This window comes from Hippopotamus amphibius, chromosome 3 (assembly GCF_030028045.1).
Source record: "Hippopotamus amphibius kiboko isolate mHipAmp2 chromosome 3, mHipAmp2.hap2, whole genome shotgun sequence".
Taxonomy (NCBI): domain Eukaryota; kingdom Metazoa; phylum Chordata; class Mammalia; order Artiodactyla; family Hippopotamidae; genus Hippopotamus; species Hippopotamus amphibius.
The window spans coordinates 459,838-481,046 of NC_080188.1; the positions used below are offsets into that span (position 1 = coordinate 459,838).

Consider the following 21,209-nt stretch of genomic DNA (forward strand, 5'->3'; position numbering starts at 1 on the left):
CTCGGTGATGACCTAGAGGGCCGGGACAGGGAGGGTGGGAGGGAGTCGCGGGAGGCGGGGGATGTGGGGATATATGTATAAACACAGCTGGTTCACTTTGGTGTACAGTGGAAACTGGCACAACAGTGTAAAGCAATTATACTTCAATAAAGATCTGAAGGAAAAAAAAAGAGATAAAGTGGAAGCTGTGCTATATTGAAAAGATAATGGCTGAAAAATCACAACTGATAAAAGAAATCTGTCCTCAGTTTTAGACATGATAGGACTCCCCAGCAGAATGAAGAACAGAAATCTGCACCCAAACACATCGACGACAACTTGCAAAACAGAATAAACAAAACAGAGGGAAAGTCAGAGGTGATAGAAGTAGTGTGTGAAGATTGCTTACAAGGAAAAGACTATTTGCTGGGCCGTCACAGCAAAAACAGAAGCCAACACACGATCATGGTAGCAGTGCTAAGAAAACAATAATTGTCAGCCTAGACTTGCGCACCCTGCCAAAAAAAATCTCTTTTAAGAACAAGGTTAAAAAAAAAAAAAAAAAAGAATAAGAAGAAACTGAAAAGAAAAAAAAATCCCGAGAGTTTACTACCAGCAGACCTGTATTAAAAGAATCTCTGATTCCAAAAAAAAAATTGAGACATAGGAATAAATAATGAACAAAGGAAAAGGAAATCATGTATGTAAATCTAAACAAAACTTGATTATATAAAACAAATAGTTACAATGTTTTAATTGTGATGTCATAAAAAGAGAATTAAAGCATTGATAAAATGGCTACTGTGGCAGGGCAGGTAAGAAGTTAAAATATTTCCTACATTAACTGTTGAGTTAGCTAAGCATTAAGAAGTTTCTAGGGTAACCACTAACAGAACAGCAGCAGAGTGTATAACTTCAAAATTAGCAAAGGAAGAAGAGTAAAACAAGAGAAAAAATGCAATCTAAAAGAAAATAACAATGGAGGAAAAAAAGCTTAACAAATGCGACAAACAGAAAGCACAAAGTAAGATGGTGGAAACAATTACAAGGGTGATAAGGCTACAAAAGAACACCGGATGCTTTGGGAAAATATAATAAGAGACCCAAACTCAATTTTGGTGGTAATTAATAAGAATGCACGTGTATGTCTGTGTGCATCCAATTTAGGAGGTGTGGGGGAGGTTTTCTTAGAGAAGTAATGTTTAAAAGGAGACCTGAAGAAAAATCAAGTAAGATTTATTTAGAAAAAATTGGTGGGGGTAGGGAGTGGCTTCTACAGAGAAACAAGAGCATGTACAAATGTTCCAAGGCCAGAGTATACGACATTCAAGAAACAGAGAAGACCAATACAAAGACTAAAGAAAAGTGCAAGATGAGATTCAATAGGTAGGCACGGTCTGGATCTTGGTGAGTTTAGGATTTTAGACTTTATCCTAAGAACAATCCAAAGCTGTTAAAGTGTTTTAAGCAGAGGAGTGGTATGCCTTGATTTGGAATTTTTAAATACCACCTGTTTCATCTATCCTTAGAGTCAGAGAAGGTTAGATCAGAGGGGACATGGATCATCTAGATATGTTTTATCATTCTTCAGGTTTGCTAAAATATGGTATCTTCTCAAGCATGGGACGTAAAGTTTTCTTCTATATGTCTTTAGCCTTGGAAAACAAAAGTCCAGCATAGAAAAACAAGATGGATAATTTTATTGCCTTCATTAGTAGATACAGAAATATCTTCTGAACTGAACTTAAAAAAAAGAACAACCAACTATTCAATATTTTCCTAACAGAGTAACAACAGACTTCATTTATAAGTAGCATAGTTTATAATACATGATATCATAAAATGATACATTGCTCTTTTAATTACAGTTTAACATCTCAGCTGACAACATCACCTACCTTAATCTCAGCCAAGAAACCTGCCTAGAATGGTGGCAGCAGCAGCAACAAAGGATACTTGATGACAATTAAACGTATCACTGAAATGTATACATTTTATTCAATGCAATCTCCCAAATGCTCACTTGAAGCCTAGTTTATATTAGCCTCCTACATCATTTGTTTTTTAAAAACATCTTACTCAATCTAGGAGATATGATTACCAAAGGTTAGCCTACTGATAGCAACGTGAAATAATAATGTCTTAAAAATTTTTTTAACTTAATGTGTTGCCAATTAGCTTAAGGGAAAATAATTCTAAAAATGTCATTACAGGTCAGTGCAATAATTAATGTTCAACATGACACAATGTTGCATATGTTGTTTAAGAAAGTATACAGATATTTCAGGACAATTTCCATTCAATATGTTCAAAATAAGAAATTTCACTGCTAGAAAATCATAAACCCCATGATCAAGTATCAACAATTCTCAGTTTAGCTGTCAACGGCATTTGAAAATAGGGAAGATTTTTAATCCAGTAAATCCAGTATGTCACATATCACACACGCAATGGGGATACAAAAGTGAACAGACAGGTTCCTGCACCCAAAGGCTGACTACAGTGGGGAGATACACATGGAAACAATGACAATGAAGTGAGAAATGTAGTATAATGAAAGGTCTCCCAGAGGATTCACTGGACCTCATGGTAGACAACGACAGCAATAAGGCCACTGAAGCACTGCTGTTTCATCTCTGCCCACGTTTGGTCTTGTTTTGTACAGAACTGATAAATTCTTCATGGCTCTCACGATAATGACAGAGGTCCATAAGCTGCAAATTTCTTCCTGTACTTTGGAATTCAGGAGAGCTTGTACGTTGGGCCCAGATTAAAATCGGAAAAAAAAAAAAATTTTTTTTTTTTTGGTTTACACTAATGTTATTTCTGTTTTTTAAGTTACTGCTCCAGGATAAAAAAGTGTATAGCTTTCTCCCAGTTTCTGAGGCTCAGAGTATTTATACAAATCTGCAGAAGTGAAAGTGCACAAAGAAATATCTCTAATATTTGAAATACCTGGTTAGAAAGTACAATGGAGAGGCAAACAGGAATGTTTCTCTCAGGGTTATAATATTTTAAGTCAGTCTAGAGTTTGTGGAAGAGAGGACAAGGAAAATCAGAAGTATGAAAACTGATTTATGAAGAACAATTAGAGAAGCTATAAAGATTTGCATGGAAAATAGAGGTTTAGACAGACAAGATAGTTTCAACAAATATTTACAGCACTAATAATAAGAAAAAGGAATAAAATTTCTCATATTGTTGCAGATGGAAAAGAAACCCCAAAACCCTAAAGGTTAGCATGGAAAAGAAAAGTCTGGAGATATAATAATTTCTGCAAATATTTACAGTACTATTGAGTACTGTAATAACATTTTATGAGTAAAATGTTATTACAGGTGGAAAAAATATAAAATGAAGGGTGGATGTTTCAGAGATATGAGCTTAATTGTCAGAGCTGTCAAACAAAGATTTTTTGCACCTTTATTGTAAATCAGAGGTTGAATTACCATCTCTTACATGACAGAATAAAAGAACCCTATATTGAGATAAAAGCTGAGCAGGATATTCTTTTGAGCATCTTTTACTTTGCTGATGTGGCTACACTGCTATCTTCCGATAACTGTTTTTGCCTGTTTTTCTATGCAGTCATGTTTTGCTCGTTGGCTGTAGTTTTGTTTGATTAGTTGAATGGCTGTTAGTTATATCAGTTGTAAATACTGTCTCCAAATTTGAGACCTGAATTTTCACTCTGTTCATTCACAGTGATGTTTACAATACTTAAGTTTCACATTTTAGTACAGTCAAATTTACACAATTGCTGTATGCATTGTTATTTCTGCATCTTAAGAAATCCTTCCTTATTTTAAATTCAATAAGATACAATCCTTTATCTTTTCTAACTTTTGGTTTTGGTTTTGACATTTAGCCCTTTAACCCAAATGAAAGAACTTTTGTGAGCGGGATAAAGTAGGGATCCATTTCTCCCCCTCCGTGTGGGTAACCAACTGCCCTGGAACTACTTACTGAACAGGTCATAGTCCTAACGATTTATAATGCACTCTCTTCTGGGCTTGCTAACCTGTCCTCGTGATCTGTACATGGCCCACAGCACCCTGTGTGAATTGTTATACAAAGTCTTGATACGTTTCAGAGAAGTCGCCCACCACCTTGACTTGGTAATTCCTGGCTCTTTTAAGTTTTGCTTATAAGTTTTATGATTGGCAAGTCATTTTTCACAACAAACCCTATCAGAATTTTGACTGGAATGACACTGAATTTTTAAGTACATTAAAGATGAACTGCTATCTTTTAGAGTCTTCCCATTCATTTAAAATACAATCACTCATTTTGGGGGTCATCTTTTATAAACTTCAATAAACTTTTACAATGTCCTCCATAAGGTCTTAAATAGTTTATTAGTTTCATTCTCAGGTATTTTAATGTTTTTCCTGCTTTTGTTGCTATTGTAGAAGAGATGTTTTTAAAAACTGGATTTCCTAACTGGATGTTATAATACATACTAATCTTCTAAGTAGTACTTTCTCTGATCTCTTTCATCAGTTCTAAACTTCAGGTAGATACTCTTTCATATTCTCTATGTACAATCATACTGTTTGTAAGCAACCACAACTTTGCTCATTCTTTCCTTATAACCCATTACTCATTATTGCTTACTTTCATATTTCTTTTTTTTCCATCATGTTACATGAGTCAAGACCTTTCATAAAATGTTGAAAATTAGCGTGCATTTTTGTCCTGTCTACCACTTTAAACCATTTGGTTATAAGTCCCTCATAGCAGAAGTGCTCATCTATTCTTGGTGTGATAAACATTTTTTATAATAAATGTGTCAGCTTTTGTAAATTTCTTCTGTTATCTATTGGGATGATATGGTTTTTCTTTTTCTTTCTTTTTTTTTTAGTAATATAGAAAAATCATAAAGGTGTTTCAAATGCAGAATCATCTGTGCTTCCCCAGCCATTATTTATGTTTTTACACTTCACTATATTCAACTTGCTAACATTTGTTTAGAATTTTTGCACCTAGATTTGTAAATAAGCCTAGTTTGCAAATTTTCTTTCTTTTGCTATCTGTGCCTTGTTTGATACAGATTATATCAATATTTCTTTCTTTTCTATTCTTTAAAATAGCCTGTAAAAGATAAGAATTATCTGTTGCTTTAAGGTTATATAAAGTTACCTGTAAAGCCATTTGGGATGAATAACATTACAGGTGAACAGGTCAGACAGCCCATAAATCATCTGCATTACTTATGGCTGAACTGCCCACTGGGTTCACATATTACAGCATCTAACTAAATGAACAAATGACTTAAATGAGTATTGTTGCAAAATTATAGAGACTAATGTGAAAAAAGTCAGCACTAGCAAACAATAGACAAAGGAAAAACTAGCACTTTATTAATTATACTATAAGGTTACGAACAGTGAAGTCAGTCCAAATTCTTTTTTTAGTTCTTAAGAAACCATTTGAAATAAGAATTTACACCTTGCATTATTACTAATGAAACGCTGCAATGTCTACATTGTGTGATAAGATACTGGAGGTGAAGTCACCACAATCAGCAAGACATTTAAAAATTGTTTATAACATCTTTATTTCAACCTTAAAAATTTTAATTTGTGGACATATGCATACATATGAGGTACTGCTGTGTATATACACATGCATGTGTACGCACATATGCACACACAAATGTATCAAAGGTTTTGTCCTCCATTTAAAAAAAATTGGTATGCATGGAAGCAAAGTTAGAGCTTACCAGTCTACCACAGAAGAATAGTTTTTTAAAAGAAAATCTGATTTTATTACCCTCTGCCTAAAGAAATTCAGCAAGCTTTCCACCGCCCGAAGTCAAAATCGTTAACATTTCCTATATGGTTTTCTACCTATTTCTTTAGCCTCATCTATTACCATTCTCGGCCTTGCTCTCTATACTACAAGCCACACTAAACTAAATGATTTCTGTCCTGAAGTAAGAACACCGAAATTTCATGTGACAAGAAGTCATTCCCCAAAATTAAAATCATCAAGAAGACTATTTAAAGTATAGATTTATATCCAGCATCATTAATCTTTTCAGCCTTAGAATGTTCACATATATATTTGTGCACTTTGCCTAAAATATCAAAATAATTTAAGTGAGTAACTACATTACTTACTTTCTACATATACTTGGGTCTGCCTTATCACTTAAATTCATAGAATCACAGCATGTAAGGACTGTAAATTTACCTTGAGAATGCCATCCATTCCAATCACTCTTCTGATCCTTTTGCGTGCCTCTAATGATAAAGTAACCAGGGAACCATTTTCCCCCTTCCCCTTTAAAAAAATGTCTGATCCTTAGAAATATTCTTTCTTACATGGACCTGAAATCTGTTTCCATCTAACTTCTAGGTAGTGATCCTAAGCCTACTCATTGGCCCATTCAGAGAAAGTTCAGTCCTACTTTAGTGGAGAAGCCACACAAGTATTTACAGACCGCTATGTCACTTCCAAGGCTTCTCTTCTGTGCTGGTAAGGAACAGGAGGCAGACAGCAGATAGAGACTAATGTTTGAATATCTATTATGAGTTGGTTACTTTATATTTAACTTTCATATTGCTCCAATAAATCTGTTATTATTATTGCCAAGTAACAAATGAGGAAATTAAAGCTCTGATAGGTCTAGTTAACTATTAATGTAACCTAAGTAGCAGAGCAGGGATTTCAAGCATGTCTGTCACAGATACCAACGCCAATGTTTTAGTCTCTTTAGAACACTGAACTGCCTCCCACAAAGGAGAAGAGATGTAAGAGGGTGCAAAACATGGAAAAGACAAAAATTCTAAAAATCCCATGCTTTCTAACTTCCAAAATTCAACGTGTTGATATATTTTTGTTCTTAAGCCTTGTATCAAAATCATCTTCAACATTTCTTACAAGCTGCCTGATTATCATCTCAAATTTCTCAGATCTTTCTACATAAATAAACTCATATAACCAAATATTAGGGAAGCAAAAAGAGAAAAATATTTTCATATTTCAGTTCACTCAATTTTAATCTGTCTTACACAATGAAAAGATGATCTTCTTTAAATACTGACTGGTGTACTCTTCTTCAGAGCCTCAAACACCACACTGCCTTCGACAGTCAAACTTAATGCTGACATTTTTCTGGCTCTGAGGCCTGACAACACTATCCTTAACTTGTACTAACAAAAGCTACTTTTATTAACAAGAGCTTCTCTCTTCTTCAGGCAAATACTTGTTTGGCATCCTCCATAAGCACTTTAAGGCTCTTCCTTCTTTTCCTCTGAGAATCACAACTCTTCCTTCAATTAACGATTAGGTAAGACCAATACAGCTTCATCATTCATGCTTCTTGTGCAAGATGTATCTCCGTATAGTTAATTACATCATACTTATCACCTGCATTAACTTTTCTCATTCCCTAGTTACAGCACAATTGAATATACATTAACTATTTCTTTTTATTTTTCACCTAAGTGCAAAAAACTGAACAGCAAGTGCTTAATGCATGTTCTCAGCCATACCTTACAAAAATACATTTTTATCATTTACATCCTTTTATTTGTATACTTTCCTTTTAGGTTGCTTATTAGAATTCTCTCACCATACACTTTATTGTGAGAAGAGACTGAGAGAAACTCTCACTTCCTCTTTCATAAACAAAGTCAAATGTAATACACTTCTCTCTAGCCCATACTACATAGGCTAATCACAAGCACTATTGCTTCTAAAGTACATCTGTCTGTGAATATGAAGTTAGGTACACCTTTAAAACATAACATTATGTATCACACACATACCCCCCCCCCCCCCCACCATGTGCGCGCGTGCACACACACACACACATCTTACCTTGCTGAGTATTTTGTTCTTGCATTCGATTCACAGTGAGGTCTAAGGGGCCTTCCTGCTCTTCCTGAAGGGAGTTTTCTGCTTGATTCATTTGGATACTTTTACATATTAGACTTGTTCCAATTGAACCATTTCTATTCTCTTGTATTTTACCACTTTTTGAAATATACTCAATTGCAAACTGACGTATCATCTTTTTCATTAATTCCTGAGCAACTAGGGGAATGTTAGGATCACAGTTCTGAGGAAGATCTAGGGAAGAAATAAACAGAAGAAGAATTAAAAAGAGAATGCAAAATACCAATGTTTAAACTTATCTTAATTACAGATTAATGATTTTTGAAGTCTCTTAGAGTCAGTCCATAATTGCGAATGGTTTCTAGGACTTAGCAATAAAAACCTTGTAGATTTAATTAGTATTATGAGAATATATCAACCCCAAACTTGGCATTTTAAATTATTATTTTTTTAATTTATTTATTTTTTTTGGGGGGTACACCAAGTTCAATCATCTGTTTTTATACACATATCCCCGTATTCCCTTCCTCCCTCAACTCCCCCCAATATATCAACCCCAAACTTGGCATTTTAAATTATTTTTAAAAAATAAATATTTTTGGTCCCAAAACAAAATATAAAGAATTAGACATAAAAGCGGACAGCTTATTTTTAGAGTCTTAACTCAAATGTGTTCTACAAGATATTAAAACACTTAATATGTGAACTTAAATTGTATATATAAGTAACCAAGCAATTTTTAACCTAACAGAGTAGGTACACATTAACTATTAAAGAAAACATCTAAACTCTATAACTATTTATAACCATTAATTCTTCAATTCTGTCAAATGTGCACTTCATATATAGTCTAAATGTCATCATCAAGGATTTTTTTCTTTTCTCAACTTTTCATATTGAGAAATTTCAATCATAAAGAAAAAAATGAAGAACTCTACAATGACACAGACAGCCTCTACCAAGATTCAAGAATTGTTAGTATTCTGCCACATTCACCTTCTTTTTACTTTTTTTGGTTTGCAGAACTGCTGAAACGTAAATTGCAGAATTATGGCATTTCACTCCTAAATATTTCAGCATGCATCTCTTAAGATTCCCTTATAAAAACAGCAATGCCACTATTGAGGGTCTTAACCAGTCCTTGATCCCAAAACATGTTGGTCAGCTACAACCAAAATAAAGGTCAGCTGTCATATATAATTCTGCTTGAAACCTGTACAAGAGGTAAAAAACAACTGAATGATTTTATAGTTAACAGCTATGGAATAAAGACAGACCACTTACAAACACAGTATATAATAAGTAATAATGAGTTTTGATATTGGGTGGTGGTGGTGGTGGTGGTGGCTTTTTCACACACACTCCATCGGCCTCATCCCAATCCTTTTATTTACTTTGCTCCTGATTCAGAGGCAGAACGACTGGTGAACTGGGAAGGATGACTAAGTATACTTGGTTAGGCTCCATACGTCTTCCTCTTAGAAGTGGGTTCCATCTCTTCTTCTAGAGATATTAGGTTGGCCAAAAAGTTAGTTCGGGGTTTTCCATAACATCTTATGGCCAACCCAATATTAATTCTCTGCTCCTTAAATGACTCAACTCTTACCCAGGCGGATCAGAGTTGTGTGAACAAGACTGCCCTGATCCTGGGCTGTCTGAGATGGAAGGGTTGAGTCTCCTTAGTTTTGGGGTTCAGTATCAACTGGAGCAATTGTCTAAGACATCTGAAGGCAAGCCCTCCAACTAGCATCTATTTTTATAGACCCATGATTCTAAAACGCAAGAAGGTTAGAAAACATACTATTTAAAGGTGAGGAAAGGTAACAAAGTGCCTCCACCATGACCACCACCATATGTGGTAGCAAAATGTGACCTAAGCCACCATCAATCTCTTTATAGTCCTGCAGAAGTATCAATATATTTGATCACAGGGTGCTGCTCTGGACCTGCTAGAGATGTTACATAATAAACATCTCTGCTACATTAGCTCCTTCAAAACAAAGAATGTTGAATTCTGAAAAATATTTGAGAAGGGATCACAGGCCTATAAAAAAAGGAACATTTTAGTCCTCACATTTATTCTTTGTTTAGAACCCAGTAGGGGAGAGAGGCACTGTTTGTTTTTGGGTACTAGAAAGAAAGGCATGGCCATACGGCTGACCCTTGAACAGCGTGGGTGTGAACTGCTGGGGTACACAGACACGGATTTTTCCCAGTAAGTACACACCATAGTACCATGCAATCCACAGCTGGTTCAGTCTGCAGATGCAAAACCCTGAACAAGGAGGGCCCCCTGCAAAGTTAGACTCATCTCTGACTGTGCAGAGGGTCAGTGCTCCTAACCCCTACATTGGCCATGGGTCAACTGCATATATTACATGCCTGTGGCTTATTTTTTTTAATAACTGGAGGTTTGTACCTCTTAATTTCCCCCTTCACCTATTTCGTCCCCCAACAACCACCTGGCAACCACCTGTTTGTTCCCTGTAACTGAGTCTGTTTTTTAGTTTAGTCTGTTTTTGTTTTGTTTCTTAGAGTCCACATATAAGTGAGAATATATAACATAAGGAATATGGTCGATAATATTGTATTAACTTTGTATGGGGACAGATGTTACTAGACTTATTGTGGTGATCATTTCATCATGCATGCAAATGTCAAATCACTCCATAGTATACCTGAAACTAAAACAATATATGTCAATTATGTTTTAATGAAAAAAGAAAGACTTAGCTATAGATTGAAATCTTGGCCATCTTTATAAATTTAGGTTAGTTACAGATCCCTCCATGTTTTAGTTTCTCTGTTCATAAAAACAGAAATGATAATAGAACCTTGGAAATCATAATAGGGGTTGCTCACAAGATATTTTAAAGTTATATGAGATTGTAGATAAAATACTGAACCCCTGTACTTATCTTAATAGCTGCCATTTACTCCACTGTTATCTTAGGTTATAGTGAAAATAACAAGAGAAACAAAAAGATGCAGGGTGAGCAGTTATATTTTATTTAAATCATAAAATGTCAAATAAGTAAGAATATTAACTAGGTTAATATATGAAATTATTAACTAGCTGGCAAAATACAAAGGACATAACTTCTAAGCCCATGTGATATATTTTGGTCCAGAATATATAGTATTAGTACATGTAACCTAAGTAAAGTGAATTATATCAAAATAAGAAATTTCCATGTTACATATAAGGATTCCCAATTTATACTATTTCTTGATTATTACCTCCAGGAATCCTTGAAAGCATGCTGATTTACTTCTAGGTATTTTGCTTAACTGTCCTATAATTTATTGGCTAATGTCACTTTATAAATTCAAAATAGTTAAAATTCATTAAAAAAACCCAGAAATATGATCAGACTCCTATCATGTGACTAGGGCTATACTTTAGGGTTGAGTTTAGAGCTAAGTTTAAAGCAGAATAGATAATGCTATTTTATTCTATTCATCTACTCAGTTTTTGTTTGTTTATATTGGGAATAAGACCAAAGGACTTGGCAACAAACAAACAAGATAAAAAAGAGAAAGAAACACAGAAAATGCTGCTCAGCTGCTGATTAGTGAGCCTTCTAGAATACTTGCACAAGTTGTCACAACTATAAAAAAATAAACACATTAATTAAAGACCTAGGCCAGCGATATAACTCAAATGGTTTCAAAAGTCAGGCAATTAATAAACACTGGGCTAGAAGAGAAAATATGTTGCCATGTGGAAATGGTATGCCCCTAAGAAGACAGAAATAATTTATTTTTGCCCTATCTCTTCATTTTTCAAATTTAACTAATTCAAGAGTTTAACAAGTTCCTGTGGCAGCCGGTTTCAAGATGGTGCTTAACGATCCCCACTCCCACCTCCTGGTCTCCAGTGTTGTGTAGTCCCTTTCACACGGTATCAAGGGTGGAATGTGTGATTAACAACAACATACTGCAGAAGTGTATGCTGCTTCCAGGATTAGGTCATAAAAGAATATGTTTTCTACCCTGGACACTCTGAACGCTGGTGTTCGCGTCACCCCCACTATCCTGTCCTCTTGCTCTCATCACTCACTCTGGAGAAAGCTGTAATGTGAGCAGCACTGAGGAGGCTCACAAGAGGAGGAACTGAAGTCTCCCACAAACAGCCGAATGACTGAACTTGGAAGAAGATGCTCAGGACCAATCAACTCCCAAAAGGCTGAAAAGGAAAACAGCATACCAAAAGGTATGTGATGAAGCTAAAGCAGTGCTTAGAGAACAATTTGTAGTGATAAACACACATATTAAAAAAAATTCGACTCAATAACCCAATAACCTAACTTTCCTCCTTAAGAGAAAATGAATTGAAAAGTAAACCTAAAGCAAGCATAAAGAAGGAAATAAAAGGTTAGAGCAGAAAAAAAAAAGAGAATAGAACGACAACAGAGAAGAGCAATAAAACCAAAAGTAGGTTCTTTGAAAAGATCAAAATATTTGACCAATAATAAAAACCAGAGTAGGGGCTTCCCTGGTGGCACAGTGGTTAAGAATCCGCCTGCCAATGCAGGGGACACGGGTTTGATCCCTGGTCTGGGAAGATCCCACGTGCCCATCCACCACAACTACTGAGCCTGTGCTCTAGAGCCCGCGAGCCACAACTAAAGATAAGCCCACACTCCGCAACTACTGAAGCCCGCACACCTAGAGCCCATGCTCTACAACAAGAGAAGCCGCCACAATGAGAAGCCCATGCACCACAACAAAGAGTAGTCCCCACTTGTCACAAATACAGAGAGCTCGTGTGCAGCAAAGAAGACCCAACACGGCCAATAAATAAAAATAAATTAATTAAAAAAAATAAAGAGTAGATTAAAGTTTATAAAATCAGAAATGAAGGTAGCGATATCATCACTAACATTAAAGAGACACAAAAGGTGATCAAGAAGTACTGCCAAAAAAACAAAAACAAAAACCCAAAAAAAATATACATCAACAAATTAGAGATCCTAGATGAAATGGCCAAATTCCTAGAGAGACACAAACTATCAAACTCACTCAAGAAGTAATAGAAAACCTTAACAGACCTACAAGTAAAGAGACCGAATTAGCAACCAAAAATCTGCCGCAAAGAAAAGCCCAGGGACAGACAGATTCACTGGTAAATTCTATTAGACATTTAAAGAAGAATTAAAACAAATCCTTCACTAACTCCAAAGACAGAGTTGAGGAAGGAACACTTCCCAACTCATACTATGAGGACAATACAAGCCTGACACCAAAACCAAAGAAATCACATGAAAACGACAACACCAAATGAGAACTATCCATTATGAATAGACAAAAATCCTGTTGACCCTTGAGCAACATGGATTTGAGCTGTTTGAGTACACTTATATGTGGATTTTTTCAATAATAAATACTACAGTACTACACAATCCGTGGTTGGTTGAATCCATGGATGTGGAACCGCAAATACAGAGGGCTGATTGTAAGTCATACACAAATTATCGACTGCGTGAAGGGTCAGCCCCTATCTACCGCATTGTTCAAGGGTCAACTCTCCTATCACACAGAACCCAGCTACAAATAAAAAGGATTACACGTCAAGACCAAGTGGGATTTATCCCAAGAATGCAAGGTTAGTTCAATGTATAAAAACCAATCAGGCAATGTAATATAATATATTAATAAAGGACAAAAGCCACATAATAATCTCCATAGATACAGAAAAGCACTTGATACCTTTTCATGATTAGAACTCTCAACAAACTAGGAATAGAAGGAAACTACCTCAATCTAAGAAAGGGCATCTATGGAAAATCTACGGATAACATCATACTTAACAGTGAAAGACCAAAAGTTTCCCGCATAATATCAGAACAAGAAAAGGACATATGCTCCCACCACTTCTATTCAAAAGATACTAGAGAGTCTAGCCAGTGCAATTAGGCAAGAAAAAGAAATAAAAGTCATTTGGATTGAAAAACTAGAAGTGAAACTCTCTTTATAGATAACATAATGTTGTATATAGAAACTTCTAAGGAATCCACACACATAAAACTTTAGAACTAATAAGTTCAGCAAGATTACAGCATGCCATATCAATATACAAAAATCAATTTTACTTGTATACAATGACACTAAACAATTCCAAAAGGAAATAAGAAAAGAATTCCATTTACAACAGTATTACAGAGAAGAAAATACTTCTAGGAATAAGTTTAACAAAACATAAATAAACCAAAATATGTCTTGCGTTCATGAACTGGAAGACTTACTATTTTTAACTTGATAATACTCCCCAAATTGATCAACAAATTGAGCACAATCCCTATCAAAGCCCTAGCTGACATTTTTGTAGAAACTGACAAGTTGATTCTAAAATGCATATGGAAATGCAAGGAATCCAGGATAGCCAAAATAATGTTGAAAAAGAACTAAATTGGAAAATTAGCAATTCCTGATTTTAAAACTTACTATAAAGTGTAATAATCAAGCCTAGGTGTTAATGGCATAAGGACAGACATATACATCAATAGAGTAGAACTGAGCCCCAAGATAAACCCTTAATCTATTTTTGATAAGACTACCAAGACAATTCAGTGGGGGAAATAACTGTCTTTTCAACAAGTTGTGCTAGGACAACTGGGATATTTACACGCAAAATAATGAAGCTGGACCTCCGCCTCATACCACATAGAATAATTAACTCAAAATGGATCAATGACCTAAATATAGGAGCTAAAACTATAAAAATCTGAATGAAAACATAGGTGTAAATCTTCATGACCTCAGATTAATGCAATGGTTCTTTAGATTTCACACTAAAACACAACCAACAAAAGGAAATATAGATGTAATGGACTTGATTAAAATTTAAAACTTTTGTACTTCAAAGGACACTAAGTGAAGAGAGTCCACAGAATAGGAATAAATATTTACAAATCACATGTCTGATAAGGGTCTACTGTCCAAGTATATAAAGAATTCTTATAACCCAACAATAAAAAGACAAATGCCCAAATAAAAAACAGCAAATGATCTGAGTAGATATTTTTCCAAAGAAGATATTATTAATGGGCCAGTAATCACATGACAAGGTGATTAACATCATTAGTATTTAGGGAAATGCAAATTAAAACTATGAGATATCATTTCACATCTAGAAGGAGAATTATAATAAAAAATGCAGGTAACAAATGCAGGAGAGAATGTGAAGAAACTTGAGCCCTCATACACTGCGGGTGGGAATGCAAAATGGTGCAGCCATTGGAAAATACATTAAAAAATGTAAACATATAACCACCATATGACCCAGCAAATTCCACCCCTAAGTATATAACCAAGAAAACTGAAAACATGTTCAATCAAAAATGTGCGTGAATGTCCACAGTGGCATTGTTCACAATGAAACAGGAGGGAAGGGGGCAGGGCACAACCTTTGAAAGAATGACACAGCCCAAGGACATGACATAAACTGATTAGAACAAAACCAGTCCAAGATGGAGAACAAGCCAACTTCCAGCTGCCGTGACAGTTCCAAGGCTGACCATGAGGATCACAAAGTGGGTGTGGCCCAGTTCTAGAATACTCCGCCCACTCATTAGCCTATGACATCACCCATCCTTACAGAAACTGACAACCCCCATACCCTGGTGCCTTTCTCATCTTCTGAGTTGGCCCACACTCTGTCTGTGGAGTGTGTGTCTCTCCAAATAAATCTCTAAATAAACTTCTTAACCTATCAGTTTGTCTCTCACTGAATTCTTTCTGTGATGAGACATCAAGAACCTGAACTTCATTAAGTCCTGAAACCAGGTGTGTGATCTCAGTTGGAAGATCTTGTGTTTTGGCCGTGTCTGAGTCCCAGCCGTGTGGGTTCGAGTCCCCACCTGGGTTTAGGTGGGGTTCCAGTCCTGGCATGTGGGTTCAAGTCCCAATCTGAGGTGCATGGTTTCAACAACAGCCAAAAAGTAGAAACAACTCAAATGAATATCAACTGGTGAATGTATAAATAAAATGTGGTATATCCATACAACAGAGTATTTTTCAACCACAAAAAGAAATGAAGAACTGACACATTACAACAAGAATGAACCTCAAAAACATGCTAAATGAACGCTGCATATAGTACAATTCCATTTACATGAAATGTTTAAAACAAGCAAATCTAGAGAGACAGAAATCTAATAGATTAGCGGCTGTCAGAGCCTGAGAAGAGTAGGATAATGATGAGGAGTGAGTGTGAATCTAGTAATGAGTTTCTTTTTTAGGGTGAAGAAATGTTCTGGAATCAGAGAGCAGTGATTGCAAAACTATCTGCAAGATGGTTGCAAAACTTTGTGAATAAGTATATTAAAAACCACTGAATTTTACACTTTAAAAAAGTGAATTTTATAGTATGTGAATTATATCTCAATTAAAATAAACAGGAAGAAAGAATAAATTAGAGTGGAACTCAGAGCCCAGAGGGCACATTCAAGAGCCATAAAGAATTATTCTTCAAGATCTAATCAAATAACTTCCAACATTTGCCCAGCTGGATTTCAGAACTGCTATGGAACAGTGACACCTGTGTGCACCCTATTTCCTCATTTTTGGAACAAGAGTGTTTACAGTGGTTATCCTATGCCTGTCCTAACATTGTATGTTGGGTGTGTATGGGCAAGTAATTTGTCTTTTTACTTTTAAAGGTCTACAGATCAAGAGAAGCTATATTTAAAGTGATATTCCAAAGGAATTACATCCAAGGAACTTCATTTGTATCTGAAACTGAGTGAGATAACAAGACTTTGGTCTTTGAGATGATACTGTCATGAGACTTTTGGAGATCTTGGGCAGGGATGAGTGTCTTTCACATATGGGAGAGATGCGAATCATGAGAACCAAGTGATTCCAACTTCCTTGTATTCACTCCTTTGTTTAGTATTCTTCCGCACTGATAGCACATAATGTTATTATTTATCTAGAGAGGTAGTTGCTCTTAGGATCAATCTAAGAATATCTGTGTAGGTTGTCTCAATTATGAGACTGTCAAAATGGCAAATATTGGTCACTAATCCAACAAAACTTTTAATGGCCAGGATGATGGTATTTTTGTTATCTTCTCTTTCTCCAACTTCATTTCCCTTCTCTCCATGTTTGACATGTATTAACAATTAACATGTATTAACAACAATTAACACTGATACAGCACTTTACATAACATGAAGAACTCTGACATACACTGATATCATTTAATGACAAATGTCACAGTGCAGACAATGATATAATGAAAGGTAAGAAGGAAAGCAAAGTCCTACAGAACCACTTACGGTGTACAGTTCTTGCCCTTGCCTTTTATTTCTCCCCCAGTATTTTATTTCTAAAAATTTCAATCTACAGAAAAGTTGAAAAAAGAGTAGAATGTACTTCCACAAAATTTTACCTCTACAGATTGAACAACTACTGACATTCTGTGTCATTTGATTTACATATATACTCACACACACTGGTTATTTATGGGTGAAGCATTTGAAAGTTGCAGATATCATGAAGTTTTAACTCCACTTGAGAAATAAAGAACAAGAACATTATGATACATAAGTATGGTGCCATCACGCCTTTCAAAAAATTTAACACAAACAGTATTGTCCTCAACTTTCCCCATTTTCTCCTTTATAGCTGTATCCTCTCCACTCTCAGGCTGCAATCTAGGACTACACATGGTATTTGACTGTCCCTAGTCTTTTTTCCTGACCTTTTTTTTTTTTTAAACTTCCGTGCCCTTTATCTTGTAGCATGTCCCAAAATTTGGATTCGGTTACTTATGATTTAGGTTCAGGTTAATCACTTTCAACAGGGACGGCACACAGGTGACAGGCCTCCTTGGTGGATCGCACCAGTTCGTCCCAGCATTAGTGATGCTGTGGATCACTAGCTTTAAGGTGGCATCCAACAAATATTTCACTGCAGAGTTACCTCTTGTCCTTTGTAATTAGTAATCTATGTAGTAATACTTTAATGTGATTATCCTCTTCCCAAACAATCTTGTATTTATCCAAGGTTTTTTACTGTTGATTGATAATTCCTGCCAGAATCAACTGGTACACTAGTGGTTACAAAAAAGTAATTTTCTTAATTCCATTATTCGTTCTCTATTTTTCTGTAGCATTCTTAAAAAAATAAAAAAGTAATGCTTTCTCTTCTGTGACCCTTACCTTTTATTTTTTGTTTCTTATTATCACTATGAACTCATAGATTGTTTCTTGCTACTCAATATGTTATCCATGACTTCATTATTCATTTTAATGCACAAATTATTCTAAATCTGGCAAGTGGAAACCCCTTCATGCTGTCCTTATATCCTTTTGATATACCTTCTGTTTCTGAGGACTTCCTTTTATTTTTTTTTCTTAGCATATAAAAAATATTCCATGTCCACTTTCTACTTTTCCTGTCCCTGACTTGGAAATACCCTATTTTTCCTACTTGTGGCAGGGACTGATATTCTGGTACTCAGGCATCAAGGTCTGGATAATAAGTGTGGTCACTGTTACGGTGGTGTCATTGCTTCTAGAATCTTACAGTAGGCAAAGTTAATAAATGCTAAAAATATATATATTTAAATCATGAGTTCATACTGGGACCTCTGTTACCACAGAGTTCTTCTCTTTCTTCCCTCATTCCATATTTTCATTCCCTTCTCTTACAGTAAAAACTCACAAAATTACTACATCAATACAACTGCTGAAAAATGTTTACCCTAAAATATACCCCTCTGAGAGTACAGAGTACTACATTAGTTATTTGAACTAATTTCCTGTGTTCTGCATTATCAATATGATAGAGTTAAGTTTGTTTTTGTTTGTTTGACTCAATCACAGGGTTTCCTCCCCCATCCTTGTTGATTTAATTTTATTTTTAAAAAAATGCACAAAATTAATGTCTCAAAACTAAAAACTATACCAGACTCAAAGAAAATTCACTTATTTTATTTTCCACTACTACCAAAGTAACCGAATTTCAATAGTTTGTAGTTTATCCTTTTGTGTTTTTGTATAAAAATAAGAAAATAGATTCACACATTCTTTTCTCTTCTTTCTTAAAAGTTAACATACTACGAGGGTGAGTCAAAAATTATCCACACTCTGGCTGTAGGATTTAATTAACTTTTAGAAAAGACAAATACATCATTTTTCGACACAGTCTCCTTGCTTTTCAATACACTTTGTCCATCTATCCACAAGCTTTCGTATTCCCTCATTAAAATCTGTCTTAGGCTGAGCTGAGAGCCATGAATGCACCACTGTCTTCACTTCTTCACCAGAAGTGAAACTTCATCCTCATAGGGCTGCTTTCAGGGACCAAACAGGTGAAAGTCTGATGGAGCAAGATCAGGACTATAGGGAGGATGCTTTAACACCTCAAAACAAAGTTTTTGCAGAGTGTCACTGTGGGTGGAAGTGTGTGGACGTGCATTGCCATGCAAGATCACAGCGCCCTTAGATAGCAGTCCTCTGTGTTTAATCCAAAGCTTAGGCTTCAGCTCTTCCATAAGCATCTCACTGTAACGAGCACTGTTGACTGCTGAACCTTTGAGCCATGGCTGATTTGCAAATGATTTGCCACATAATCCACTGTCACTCGTCTATTTGACAGAATCATTTCATGTGGACGCTCAATGCTGTATTCAGCCATGGACGTGGATGGGCATCCAGCTCCTTCTCGATGGCTGACACTTGTGCGACCTTCCTTGAACTTCTCTATTCATTCACACACACTTCTCTGAGACAAAACACTTTCTCCATACTGTGCACAAAGTCTTCGATAAATAATGGTACCAAGTACACCCTCAGACCACAAAAAACGAACCACTGCATGCTGCTTTTCTTTCGTGCACATCACAAGTAGAGCATCCATTTTTGCTTGCACCACAGTTATAAATGAACTGATGTAACACATTCACACCTGCACAGCAGTGACTGGGGAGACAGTAGCCTTGAACGGAAAGCGGAAAGCGCTGATAAGACAGTGCAGTCAACAGAAGTTTTAATATAACCAGAGTGAAGATACTTTTTGACTCACTCTTGTATATATCCTTTTTTCCTCTTGCTTTTTTCACTTAAAAATATATACCAAGTTAATCCTTCTTATCAGTTCATACAGATGTTCTTGAAAAAAAATTTTTTTAATGAGGTACAGTTGATACACAATATTAAACAAATTTTAGATATACAACAGTGATTCACAATTTTTAAAGATTATATTCCAGTTATAGTTACTAAAAATACTGGCTATATTCCCTGTATTGTATAATAATACATCCTTATAGCTTATTTATTTTACACACAATAGTTTGTACCTCTTAATCCCCAACCCCTACCTTGCTCCTCCCTCCTTCCCTCTTCACACTGATAACCACTAGTTTGTTCTCTATATCTGTGAGTCTATTTCTTTTTTGTTCTACTCACTAGTTAATTTTTTTAGGTTCCACATTTAAGTGATATCAGACAGTATTTGTCTCTCTAACTTATTTTATAAGCATAATACGCTCCAAATCCATCCATGTTGTTGCAAACTTCATTCTTTTTTTATGGTTTAGTATTCCATTGTGCATGTGTGTGTATATGTACACACACTCTATCTATCTACCTATCTATCTATCTATCTATCTATCTATCTATCTATCTATCTATGTCATATCTTCTTTATCCATTCATCTTTTGATGGACAATTTAGGTCACTTTATTCTACCCTATAGCTCCATGAGTAATCCACTGTTTCCACCATGTGATCAACCTGTCTCCAATGGGTAGCATGTGATTTCTAATATTTTGCTATTATAAATAATGCTGCAATAAATAATTTTGCGCATTTCTATTTTCATGTTGTTAAGTACCATCAGGTAAATTCTAAAAAGTGGGATTATTAAATCAAAGGATAAATACATATGTAGCTTTAATAGATATTGCCTAATACCTCTTTGTAGGGAGTGTATCATTTTGTATTTGTCACTGCAATAGATGAAAAGTGACTGTTTCCTTATAGGTACCCTTGACAGAGTGCTGTCAGGCTTTTCAATTTTTGCTAATCTAATAGAAGAGAAATGGTAACAGCCTTGTTTTAATTTGAACTTCTAGCATAAATTTAAGAATCACTTAAATATCTTACTTTTCTGTAACACTCTGCTCACGCCATTTGTCCATTTTTCTATTAAGCGTTTGGCCCTGTTTGTTTTTTTTTTCCCTCTTAATTTAAAAAAATCCCTTATGTACTAGGAGATTAACTATTGTAACATACAATGCAAGTATTCTTTCCCAGTTTGCCTTTGTTTTTTAACTTTGACTACGGGGCTTTCTTGCTAGATGAATTTTTTTCTTTTTAAGATAAATCCTTTAAATGTAGTCAATATTTTATTTTATTTTATTGCA

At 35.3% G+C, this 21,209-nt stretch overlaps 1 protein-coding gene across 13 annotated transcripts in view; it reads right to left on the reverse strand.

Moving 5' to 3' along the window:
• The window catches only part of LCORL (ligand dependent nuclear receptor corepressor like), a 179,003-nt gene that overhangs the window by 45,062 nt on the left and 112,732 nt on the right, over positions 1 to 21,209 (reverse strand). For 9 of the 13 annotated variants that reach the window (XM_057726706.1, XM_057726710.1, XM_057726699.1 and 6 more), the window contains one exon: positions 7,810 to 8,061. In XM_057726706.1, coding sequence (XP_057582689.1) covers positions 7,810 to 8,061 — 252 coding nt within the window. Of the gene's footprint in view, positions 1 to 1,469; positions 2,731 to 2,794; positions 2,887 to 7,809; positions 8,062 to 8,823; positions 8,926 to 21,209 lie in introns of those variants that run through there. The other 4 variants (XM_057726703.1, XM_057726707.1, XM_057726708.1 and 1 more) reach the window with 4 other exon arrangements.